This window comes from Macrotis lagotis, chromosome 4 (assembly GCF_037893015.1).
Source record: "Macrotis lagotis isolate mMagLag1 chromosome 4, bilby.v1.9.chrom.fasta, whole genome shotgun sequence".
In the NCBI taxonomy this organism is placed as follows: Eukaryota; Metazoa; Chordata; class Mammalia; order Peramelemorphia; family Peramelidae; genus Macrotis; species Macrotis lagotis.
The window spans coordinates 139,239,365-139,252,918 of record NC_133661.1 but is presented as its reverse complement, the minus strand read 5'-3'; the positions used below and the strand labels follow the sequence as shown (position 1 = coordinate 139,252,918).

At 35.9% G+C, this 13,554-nt stretch overlaps 1 protein-coding gene across 1 annotated transcript in view; it reads right to left on the bottom strand.

The window, feature by feature from the left end:
• PGPEP1L (pyroglutamyl-peptidase I like) overlaps window positions 1–12,785 on the bottom strand; it is a 128,008-nt gene extending 115,223 nt beyond the window's left edge. The window contains exon 1 of the mRNA XM_074234182.1: window positions 12,665–12,785. Coding sequence (XP_074090283.1) covers window positions 12,665–12,698 — 34 coding nt within the window. The 5' untranslated portion in view covers window positions 12,699–12,785. The remainder of the gene's footprint in view (window positions 1–12,664) is intronic.
• Window positions 12,786–13,554: the final 769 nt, after the last annotated feature.

Genomic DNA, 13,554 nt, shown 5'->3' with positions numbered 1-13,554 from the left:
CTCATTTTACAGATGAGGAAACTGAGACCCTGAGAGGTTAGGTGACTTACAAGATTATGCAACAAGTAAGAAGAAAGAAGAGTTGGACTATGAAGGCAGATTCTCTGGCTCATAAAATGAAACTTTTTCCAATACTCCATGTAGCATCTATAAGATTCTCCTCCCCACTTCTCTCAATTGAATAGGACTTTCACTCTTTGTAATTCTCATAGTTCTTAGTACTTCTCTTATGCCAGTGTTTGTTTTGTTTTGTTTTTTTGTCTGGTGAACTGAATTCACCAGTGCTGGGGGACTTCCGGTGTGGAAAAACCCTTTTTCATCTTTACCATCTCTTCTTAAACTCTGATACAGATAGTTCAGGGCTGAGCCCTAGAACCCTGAGAATAGCATTAACCTCCAGACCACTGACTCTATTTCTTGCCCATCTCTTCTTGCCATTGATGGAAGGAAAAATTGTGAAGAAGGTGCATTCCTTCCTCATGACCACCAGCGACAATTATGGACCAAATTTCTCCAACAAGCCCTGAGAGTGTCAGTACTCCCAAGACCACCTATCCCGTTTCCAGAAGAATCCTCACAGTCATCGACCAGAGAAATAACTAATGAAAAAGAGGTAAATTATTCCACTATCTTCCAACCAAGTGCCAACAAGGCAGTCAGGTCAGATTAGCTGAAGCAGTTGGGAATTTGGAGGGAGAGACAGGAGGAAACATGTACCAGGTAAGTCAAACCACCATCATCACCTTGATTATTATCTTCCCTTAGTCCCTGATGAAACAGCCCAGAGACTGTACCAAGTCTTTAGAATAACAATTCTTTCAGCCTAGTGCCCTTACCCATAAATCTAGGGAGATTTATCCCAGAATGTATCCCTCTTTGTGGAGGTGCAACTTAGCAACTGCTCCTACAGATGCTACAAACATATCTGTTGAAGACCCAGAAAATAAAGTTTTCTCATTGTCAAATGGTTGACATCAGAAACTGATAGAATTTAATTAGTGAAAATGACATTATGAAAGAAGCATTACCATCTGCTTTGCCACTGTATTCTGAGTATCACAGAACCTTTCCATCTGACTTGCAGCTAAAACCTTCCATATGTATTATTTTCCCTATTAAAATGTGAGGTCCTTAAGAGCCAGGACTGTATTACTTTTCTATTTGAATTTCCAGTGCTTAGCATAGTGCTTTGCACATTGCAAGTACTTATTTATTAAGCCTTATTAAATGTCCTATTCATTTGTTCCATCAATGCAGATCAGTAAATGATTTCTATCTTATGAGATCATAGGCTGATAGATTTAAAACTGGAAACATCCTTAGCAGTCATATAATCTAACCCCCTCATTTTGCAGAAGAGAAAACTGAGTCCAGAAAGGTTTAAGTGATTTGGCCTAAGCAATACAGGCATCTTAGCTAGCATGGGATTCCAGTTTAAGGCTTGGGATTCCAATTTCAGTGTTCTTGGCAGTGGCTATTGAGATGTATAAAAAGTTAAATTTTTGCATGATGCTTTAATGCAAATACTATTGAGGGATAATGAATATAATGCAAAGTCTATGGATCATATTCCTAGATTCACATTCTGGTTTTCATTAACTTAGCTACATCATTTCAGTCCTCTCAGCCTCAATTTTTTCACCTGTAAAAAAGGAATTAAAAATATTTTTATTGCCTACTACACTTGGTTAGCTGGACCTGAAGAAAATACTTTAAAGTGTTGTTACATGAATATGAGTAGATATTGTATCAGTTACCTACAAGATTATATAATTATGAGGATGGGAGCAATAGTTTAAAAGGAATCCTTGTGCCTCATTAACCTTCTGGTAGCATGCATTTTTGTGTTTATATGTATGTATGTATGAATGTATGTATATGTCTATATAAATATGTTTCACAGTTGCTTGATAAATGTTTGATGAATGAATGAGGCTATTCCCAGATGATTATATACAAGACTACATATGATTATGACTTGTTTCTATTAGTTTCCAAAAAGAATAAAAATATTTGTCCACAAATTTTTCAGATTACCTAATGGCGTCCTCAGGCATTGGCTCTATAATATAGGTTAGATAAGATCAAGACCCACAAAGATTATCTATTAAGCCAGGGAAGACCTGTGATCTTTGGGAAAGGAGTGGCCACAGCAAAATGACATCATTAATCCATCAAGCATTGAACTAACTCTCATATAATTTCCACTTTAATCTAATAGTGTCAGAAAATGGGTCAAGGCACAATTTAGGCTGACAGAAATATCAGTAAGTTGCATGATAAGATGCAGCACATTCCCAGTAATGATATGTATACAGACAGTGGTATAAAAGACATTATCAATGATACTAATGTTAGAAGGAGGTAAGCTGATCATGTAGCAAATAATAATATTTAATAATAAATTAATGTAATTAATAATTATTTAGTGATAATATTGATTTAATGATAATAAAAGATCATGTGTTATATTGTGATTTAAGGTGTACAAGACTTTTTTCCCAACAAAACCCTCGTAAGGTAGAAAACCTAAGTAGCATTTTACAGCCCATTTTTCAGATGAGGATATAGACCTGGAGATCATAAATGACTTACCCATTGCTATGGAGTTACTAAGGATCTGAGCTGGAATTCCAACATGTCTTTGGACTTTACATCTAGAATTCTGCCCACTAAACTATCCTTTCCAACAGAAAAACAGTTGGAATACCGCCCCAGTACCATCAAAATATTAAAATCCAATTCAGTATAGTCCACTTTTATTCAGCACCTATGGTGTACTAAGTCTTGAGGATAAAAGATAAAACAAAAAAAAACTGTCCTTGGTCTTAAGGAGATTAAACCAGGGTAAAGAGTGGTGGTGATGAGGAAGGAATACAATATATAACAGATATATAATTTGAGGAAGGAGAGAATATTAAAAAATAGGAGAAACAAAAGATTTCATGAAAGAGGGAACACATGAGTTAATTCTTCAATAAAGATAAGGATTCTAAGAGGAAGAGGTGAGGAGAGATCATATTCCATGCAATGGATCAACAGAATGCCATTGATAGAAATTAGGTCAGTTTAGTTGAAAGTAGAATGCCTGAAGGGCAATAATAAGTAATAAGCCTGCAAAGGTAGGCAGGGCCTGGATTTAGAAGGGCTTCAAATGCCATACTGAAGAGTATGTATATTATTCTTTATGCAGTGGGAGACATTGATGGCTTTTGAGTAAAGGGAGAAGTAACATGCTCAGGCTTTGGGGAAGGTAGATGGTTTAGTAGATGAAAGACCAGAGTTCAAATCCAGTCTCAGACACTTGCTGATTGGGTGAGCCTGGACAAGTTACTTAACCTCTATTTGCCTCAGTTTTCTCAACTATAAAACAAGGATAATACCTTGCAGGATTGTTGTAAGCATCAAATGAGATATTATTTGTAACAAAAAATCATTTGACTATATGTGTGTGTGTGTGTGTGTATTTATTCTCTTCCTTTCCCTTTTCTTATTTCTCTTTCCTTCTCTTCATTTCTCTTCCCTTTCTCCCCTTCCTTTCCATTCCCTTTTCTACCCTTCCTTTTTCTTCCCTTCCTTCCCTTTCCTTCTCTTTCCTTTTATGCTTTAGAAAGATTATTTTGGCAGTTTAAATAAGGTCCATTGGAAAAGGGAAAGACTAGAAGTCAGAAGTTAGGGTGCTATTGCAATCATCCAATTATTAATGCATAATTGGATATGAATTGGGGAGGGGGGTCATATGAGTGATAAGAATGGAAGAGATGCAAGACATATTTTAGAGAAGTAGAATCAATAAGAATTGGCAGCTTAATGGCTATGTCAGGTAAGGCATGATAAGATAGAAAATTTGGGTGTCAACCATTCTGGAGAGCAACATGAAACTATGCCCAAATAGCAATAAAACCAACCATACCTTTTGACCCAGCAATACCAATACTAAGCCTATATCCAAAGAAATCATAAAAAATTAGAAAAGTCCATATGTTCAAAAATATTTATAGCAACTCTTTTTGTAGTGGTAAAGAACTAGAAATTGAGGGGATGCTCATCAATTGGGGAATGGTTTAACAAGTTATGGTATATGAATGTTATGGAGTACTGTTGTTCTATAAGAAACCATGAATGGTAAGAATTTAGAAAAGCAAGGAAAAAAATTACACAAACTGATGCTGAATGAAGGGAGCAGAAAAAAAGAGAACATCATCCACATTAACAGCAACATTGTGAGTTGACCAACTATGATGGATGCAGCTCCTCTCAGCAGTTCAAAGAGCTAGGACAACACTGGGAGACCCGTTTTAGGCAAAACCATCCACATCCAGAAAAGGACACAACCCACAGAATCTGAATGAATACTATATTCATTTTTAAAAACTTTTCTTGGGGGTGGCTAGGTGGCGCAGTGGATAGAGCACCAGTCCTGGAGTCAGGAGTACCTGAGTTCGAATCCAGCCTCAGACACTTAATAATTACCTAGCTGTGTGGCCTTGGGCAAGCCACTTAACCGCATTGCCTTGAAAAAAACCTAAAAAAATAAAAAAAATAAAAATTTTTCTTATGCTTATCCTTCCTATTCCATGGTTTCCTTTCTTTATCCATAGTCTTCATTCTTCATACATAAAATAACTAACATGTAAACATGTTAAACACAAATGAACAAGTACAACTTTTACTAGACTGTTCATTGCTGGGGGGAGGGGAGTGGGAAGGAAGGGTGGTAGAAAAATGTGTAACACAAATATGCAAGTGAATGAATTTAGAACTATAATTTGCAATTAGAAATAAATTTGCAACATGTAGTTGGAAAAACAAAATAAAATATCAATCAGAAAAAAGGAAAGAATATCTGAATGTCTGATGGGATGGTGTTGTCCTCAATGCAAATATGGATATTTGTAAGAGGGGTAGTTTTAGAAGTTTGAAATAAAATGTTTCATTTTGTCCCTGTCAAGTACAAGATGCTAAGGGAAAATTCAATTGGAGCTGTCCATCAGACATTTGGTGCAGAGGGCTGGAAGCAAAAGGAAAAGTTAGCACTTCTTTAAAAAGGAGGTCTCAAATGCTTTGGTTAGATTCTCTATGAAGGGCTCACAGAAAAACAAAAAAAATCAAACAGGGTGAGGAAGAGTTGGAGGGATTGATATCTATGCCAGTTAATGAAAAATCTACTTGAAAGAGATCATAGATCTGACCAAGAAAGTATATGAAGGTGGAGGAAATGAATGTTTATTAAAAAAAAAAACCCTTCACTGGCTGGTGATGGGGATAAAACATTATAAGGGTTCTACCATTTAAGCTTCAATACTACCATTTATTGGTTCACACTCCAAATGCTATTTTGCAGTCTTAGGCTTAAATGGACCTTTGAGAGCAATAAAGAACATTAGAAATCTAATTCATTCCCCTTATTCTTTAGAAAAGAAACTGAGGCACAGAGAGGGTGAAGTGGTTTGTCTAAGGTCATTCAGAAAGCTGTATGGTTATGATCTGAAACCTGTTCTCTGATTTTGAATCCAGTGGTTTTCCTATTTGTTAGTGTCTTCCTAACAGAAATCACTATTTTTCTTTTTTCTTTATTTTTTTATCTTAATAGTATTTTTTCAATTACATGTAAAAATAATTTTCAACATTCATCTTTGTATGACTTGTAGTTCCAAATTTTTCTCCCTTCCTCTTCCTTCCCTTCCCCAAGATAACAATCTAAAATGTTATACATGTACAATCATGTTAACATATTTCCATATTAGTTATGTTGAATCACTATATATTTTTTTAAAATAATCTGTATTTATCCATGAATATGCTGTGTTCCTCTAGTAGAATGTAAGCTCCATGAGGGTAGGAGTTGTCTCCCTTGAGCAAAAACATAGTGCCATATATTATGTATATAGTAAGCACTTAATAAATGATTATCTGATTTGTTGATTGGGCCACACTGAACTCCTCTTATAGAACATTATTTTCTTAAGATCTAGAATCAAATCTGAAACATTACTGAGACTCTCCTCACTTATATAAGATTCTAATAGTTGCTCTTGATCAAACAATTCCTAGAATCTCCCACCCCTACTCTTGTCATTCTTTACACCTGAAATATCTTGCCTTCCCATTGTTTCCTATTTTTTATTTTTCTTTCAATGTTACCTATTCCATGCTTTCCTTGGTCACAAGTAATTTCTCCACCATCTGAATTAACACGGTACTTTCACATTTTACTGTATATGGTAAACATTTGTATCCATGTCTCATTTACTCTACTCGATTTTAAGTTCCAAGAAAGTTAGGACTTCTTCTTTATTTCTCTCAAAGCCCTCATACATGGTGTCCTGTACATACCAAGAGCTTGATAAATGCTCATTTAATTCAACAAATTCACTGAAATGTATTAAGTACCTCTCAATTGCAAGCATCTACACTGGATACTAGGGTTACAAAGGCACAAATGAAATAGGTTTTTCCCATTGAGGAGCTTGGGGGCGGGGGTGTAACATGTACTCAAATATAGTTCAAAGAAAACTGAGGAAGAGAACAGTGCCAAGAAAGGAATTATCATGATGGAGGCAGCAATTGAGGCCTTGAAGATTGAGACTGGCAGAAATGAGGAACTGGAGCATTTTAAAAGGAATGGATTAAGCAATTGCATAAAAATTGGTTAAGGAGGAGACAGAGCCAAGATGATAGAGTGAAGTCCCAGAAACTCTCCCCCAGACCACTCCAAATACTTTTAAATAATGACTCTAACCAAATTCTTGAGTGGTGGAACTCACAGAAAGACTGAGTGAAACAATTTTTTGTCCCAAGATAACTTGGAAGATCTGGGGGAAAGGTCTGTTACATTGGGGTTGGAAAGTACTCTAGCAGCCACAGTGGAGCAAACCATCTCTAGTCATCCAGCAATAGCCCTCGGGGAGCCTGAGTCCCTGGAAGTGCCTGCATCCATGGCAGCAGTTCCAGACCTCTCAGCCCAGGGATCCCCAAGGATAACTTGGGAGGACAATGGGAAAACTCTGCTGCACCAAAGTGAGTGTGGAGCCCAGGACAATCTAAGTCTCAGTGCAGCATTGAGCCATTCTCAGGCCTGTGGAACCACCCCACAGCTGCTTCCAGAGCCCTAGTCAGGGGAGATTGCAGAGGTTTTTCCATTGTCTCTGGGGCAGAACTCTGTTGCTTTGCCCATACTCAGATCCAGGTTGCAGTCTGGGGCCCCATACTGCCATAGCAGAACAGGGACCCTCCTCACTGTTCCAGGGCAGAAGGGAGAACTTATGTTCATCCAAAGAACAGAGCATAGGACAGGAGAGCAGTCACAACCTCTCAGAAGACCTTGAAGGAATTGAGGTCCAGGGGAGTGGGGGTGGGGATGGAGTTGAAAACTCCAGGATGGAGTCCTGAAAACAGCTGCAAAAACCCTAAAAAACTTGGAAAACTGCACCCTCCACACTGGAAGCAGAGCCCCACCTTATCAAAGAGTTAAAGCTAAGTCATAGATTGGGGAAATAAGCAAATGACAGAAGAAAAAGAATCTGACCATAAACAGTTACTTTGGTCCCATGGAGGAGCAAAATATACACTCAGAAGCTGACAAAGTCACTTCTATATCCAAAACCTCAAAGAAAAATAGGAATTGGTCTCAGGCTATGGAAGAGCTCAAAAAATGATTTTTGAATATCAAAAAAGGGAGGTAGAGGAAAAATTGGGAAGAGAAATGAAAGCAATGCAGGAAAATCATGAAATCCAAGTCAGCAGCTTGGTGAAGGAGATACAAAAAAATACTAAATAAAATTAAATCTTAAAAACCAGATTAGGTCAAATAGAAAAAAAAAACAGTTCTTCATACCCACTCCTCCAAAAAGAAAAAAAGAAAAAATAGTCCAAAAGGTCAATGAGGAGAAGAATGCCTTAAAAAGCAGAGTTGACTAGATGGAAAAGGAGTTAAAAAAAGCTCTCGGAAGAAAACAACTCCTTCAAATGTAGAATGGAGCTGAGGAAAGCTGATGACGTTGTAAGAAATCAAAAAACAATAAAACAAAACCAAAAGAATGAAAGAATGAAAAGAATGAATGAATGAAAAACTAGAAGAAAATGTGAACTATCTCAGTGCAAAAACAGCTAGCCTTGAAAACAGATCCAAGAGAGATTATTGGGTTACTTGAAAGTCATAACCAGGAAAAGAGCCTTGACTTCATTTTTCAAGAAATTCTCTAGAAAAACTGACCGTAAAATAGAAATTGAGGGAATTCACCAAACACTTCCTGAAAGAGACACCAAAATGAAAATTCCCAGAAATATCATAGTCAAATTCCAGAACTCTCAAGTCAAGGAGAAAATATTGCAAGGAGTCCGAAAGAAAGAATTAAACTATCTTGAAGCTACAGTCAGGATTACACAGAATTTAGCAGCATCTACATTAAGAGTCTGTAGGACTTGGAGTATGATATTCTGGAAGGCAAATGAATTTGGATTACAAATGAGAATCAACTATCCAGCAAATTTGAACATGCTCTTTCAGGGAGAAAAGATGGACATTCAATGAAACAGGGGGCTTTCAAACTTCTGTGTCTAAAGTCCAGAGCTGAACAAATAGTTGGATCTCCAAGTGAAGCATAGAGAGGGCGGATGAGAAGGGCAAATTATGAGAGACTTAATGATATTGAACTGCATGCATTCCTACCTGGAAAGATGATACAGATAACTCATATGAACCTTCTCAATTATTAGGGCAATTCAAAGGAGCATATATAGACAAGGCACAGGAGGGAGTTGAAATTGAAAGTATAATATATTACAAAAGTGAAGTTAATGGAGGAGAAAGGAATGTTATAGGAGAAAGGGAAAGGAGAGACTGAATAGGCTAAGATATTTCACATAAAAGAGGCAAGGAAAAGCTTTCGCAATGGAGAGGAAGAGGGGAAGGTGAGGTGAAATGAATGAGCCTTCATTCTCATCAGAAGTGACTCAGAGAGGAAATAACATACATCCTCAATAGGGAATAGAAATCTAAGAGATTTATAGAAAAATGTTTCTAAATAGATTATAGGAAAAAAAGATGAGGGAAGGCTTGAAAGAAAGGGGATAGGGCTGGGGAAGGGTGAAGGTGCTAGAAAAGACATCCAGGAGAGGGTAGTCAGATACAATACACTTTTGAGGAGGGATAGGGTGAAAGGAGAGAAAGAATAGAATAAATGAGGGTGGGGAGGAATAAGATGGAGGGAAATACAGATAGCAAATGTGGGGGAAAAATATTGAAGCAACTTCTCTAATGGAATTATGATGAAGAATGCAATCCATCCCAAAGACAGGGAAGATTGGTATCTGAACACAGACTGAAACATATTTTTTTCCCTCACTTTCATGAGGTTTCTCTATCTTTGTGGGGTGCATTATGCTGACCTTTTTACCACAAGACTATTGTTGTAATGTGAAAAAAATAAATGAACATTTTTTTTCAAATGAGATAAGGGACAAACAATAGTCCAAATCTAAATACTAATGAAACTCTTCTTAGTGAGCAGAATGAAATAAGACTGGAAATGTAGGTGAAAGTTAAATTGTGGATGGAGGCCCTTCTATGACAAGCTGATGAGTTTATATTTCATTCAACAGGCAATGGGGAGCCATTGACATTTTTTGAACAGAGAAATAGCATGGTTCAGCCACTGCCTTGGAAGATTATTTTGGCAAACTGAGTAGAGGGTGGATTGGAGAGGGGAGAAAATGGAACCATGGAGACCAATTAGGAGCCTATTAAAGTAATGCGGTAGGGCCAAAAAACCTTTATTTTCTTTAATGCTCTCTATGTCTGGTCTTAGTTACATGACCTCTTTATTACTGTGTATGGGTGTGACTTCTTAGAATTTTGTAACTCCAAGAACTATTCTTTTTGACACTGAGCAATGAAAATGAATATTGCTTGCTGAAGAATATATGCATGCATATATCTATCCCTATATAGCCATACCTAATAGCTCTAATAATATGTAAATCCTTATTAAGACCTTTTCGTATTGAAAACATATTTCCCCTCACCTCTGGCATCTATTTAGTATTGCACAAGCAAAATCTCAAGGGAGTGGAAAAAGTGATGAGGTCTAAATGCTTCCAATGAGGTTTTTAATTCTTCACATGAGAGAATAATCCAAGGCTCCTCTCCTTGTTCTTAACCAGATAATTGGCATATATCCTCTTAAGATTTAAGTGTCCTATTGTTTATTCTGATTTTATTCCTAAAATCTTCTCTTTGATCAATAATAATTTTTTTGATAAAGAATCTATTTGGGCTTGGGTGATCCCCATAGAACTTGGCATCATAAATAAGACACTCCATGACCTTCTTGGTCTTATCTAGGTTAGAGAATATTTCCTTCCCATTCTCTACTCCCTTTCAAAGAATCACTACACTCAAAAAATCCAAAAACATAGATCTGGATGAGGAAGTAAGAGAAAACATCTTGCTTTCTGTTAACCACCATTATGGATTATCTCAAAAAAGAGCATCTCTAATATGTATCAGAGATGGGACTTTTTTCTACATGAAATGGAAAGTCTGGGAAACCATTCAAACTATATTTTGAAAAATACTGAAAGAGGTGATCTCATTAAGTCCTTTTAAAGATAGAGCTTAAAACCTGGCCCATTCTCCCCACTTCAGAGATGGTCATTTAAGTAAGTCATTACTCAAAAATTCAGGGTTAAAATGAAATTTGTGCATGATGTGCAAGCTTCAATTGAAAAAGCAGTTATTAATTGCCTGTTATGTGCTAGGATTTTTGCCTTAGGTGCTAGAGATACAAAGACAACACCAAGAAAAAAAAATGAAAAGAAAAAGGATGAAAACATTCCTACTTTCAAGGAACTTATATTCTACTCTAGGGATATAATATGTAAACATAGAAAAAAATATAAACTAATTTGAGGAGAGGGAGAGCCTTATCAATTAGGGAGGGTTAAAGAAGGCCATATGAGGTGGCACCTGAATTGGGTATTGGGAGTTGCAGAAGCAAAGTATTATAAGAGGGAAAAGTAAAGAATGAATGAATTCCAGATATTCAGGATGTGTCATATATCAAACCTGAACTTATTAATAAGAGACTACAAAAATTTTCATTTAGAATTGAGATCCTATTGATAGAATTAAAAAAAGCAAATGACCAACCACTTCATTATTTTTGCCAAGAATACTCCAAATGGAGCCACAAAGCTTCAGATATGAATGAAATGACTGAAAAACATCAATTAATTGGATTGAAAGTTTTTCTCAAGTTTTTTTTCCCCTAAGTGCTATTCAATGGTCATTGAGCTACATTGTTCTTTGATTTTTTTCAGTTCTGTTGTTTTGCCTCGACTATCTCTGTGCCTATTGGTAAAATATAAAGTGATCACAAAGACAATCCAATGCTTGGTTCTTGGCAGTTGCCAGACATTTTAAATAAAAGAATTCTAGGTTAGCAAAGTCAATGTCCACACCTAAGTGACTAAATCTTATTAGGTGATTTATCATACAAACATGAACACTTGATGATAAGTCAGTTTCACATTGCCAGGGCAGGTGTAAATGTGATGATGGTTTAATATTAATAAATCATTCATGCCAAGGATAGTATACATCTGGTAGATAGATGCTTGTAGTTCTTACAAATTCTGAAAGTATATGAATTATGGAATCTATGTACCTAAGAATTCATAACTAGGAAAAAGTTAAGATGTAGAGTTTATTTAGAACCTTCATGTGAATGTTGAGGAGATATACAGAAAATTACCTTTATTTTGAAAACTATTAAAATAGGCAATTTTTTCATTTAATTTTTCAATATTTTTCCCTTTTTAGTTAATTGATATTACAGCATAAAAATAAATGCTTCATTATCAAACTCCAATTTCCAACTGACCCCTCATCTGGTCACTTTTCAAAAAACTTAAAACCCACAAATTTGTAGTCAAGTCAACATGGCTCTTTAAGATAGATTAGACCTTACTGATATGTCAAACTCACATGTCTTCAGAACCGACTTCAAATGTGTTGAATACAGAGTACTTAGTCTGTCACATTCCTTAAGAGTTAACTTTTAGAGCACAGGATCTCCAACTGGTAAGCTTCACTTGGCTTGTGATTCAGCACTCCCTGAATAGCTCAAAAGTCTCCTGATATGTATGCAGAGGCTGCTTGTTCGGGCATGCTCCTTTAAAGTATGTATCATTTTAATGGTCTGGTATAGCAATGTGGCCATCCTGCTCTCTCTGTGATTTTCTTTTATCTTGCTGTGAAATTGAGACCTCAGTGTAGGGTATGTGTGACTAATTATGGAGACTGACTATATATTATAATGCAATCTTATGTTCGTTATTGAGAGATCCACTAGGTAACCTTTATTTTGCTCTAATCTTACTGGTCTAATAGTTACATGGTCTAGGTAGAATTAAAACTATTGAGAGAAATAGAAACACGAAATTGCATAGCTTTCTAGAGTTTAAAATACCTTTTTTTAACCCCTGATTTTTTTATAATGAATAGTGTGACAAATTATTTTCCATTGGGAGTTATGAGTATGACCAGTTGCCACTCTTCTGTTCCTCTAGGAACTGTTTATGATAAAGAACAGTCAAGTGTGCATTCCTTGCCTGTCTAAAAGCAGCAGCTAATTGGAAACAAACAAACAAAAATTCTTACCAGTCACAATCACGGTATTGGAATTGGAATCCATGAAATTTAGTTGCAGAATGCAAAATCTGTTCTTTTTTTCATTCCAAACAAGAGCACGGGAATTCCTGCAACTGTGTCACCAAGGCTATGCAGGAACTTTCTTTTTTTTTTAATTTCATTCCACAAGACCTTGGTTCCTATTGGTCAGAATGAAGAGCCTCATCAAAGAGAGACCATTTTGGGCTCCATTCAATTTCAACTTAAATCACTGGGTTTGAGAAGGACGCACTGTGTTTGCTGTTGGGAGATAAAACTTTAATTTAATTCTCCTTTTCTGTAGTTTTCAGCAAAATTCCAAAATGGTGCCAAAGAAAAATAGAAATGTCTATAAAGCAAAATGACCACAGAAATATTAATGCCAAAATGTAGAGTTGAATCTTAACATTATGTGATTTCAATGAAATACTTTTGTTGCTTTTTGCCATTGTTAATCCACTGTTTGGTCACTTGTCATATTTAGCATTTTTTAAAAATTCAGAGCTTTTTAAATATCTTTTTAAGGTAGATGTTAGCTATAATATTATTATTTAATTTTATTTTGTTGGTCTTAATATAGGAGGAAAAAATATGTCAGTAATGATACAATTGAAGCTGTGCCTTGTGAGATAAGGTAGTTTATTTAAGCTATGTATGCAATTATTTTCTGCCTTTTTTTATTAGTGAGGATTATATTAAATATCTTACCATATGGGATAATTTCCTTTATTGATGAAAGAATATGATGTACTGTACCGTCCTTTCAGATAATATAAATTTTTAAAGAAATTCACTTACTAATGCAAATATTTGTCTTAATTTTTTCCATCTGGTTGTAATGAGAAAGACACATATAAAAGAAGTACATTAGTTCTAATACC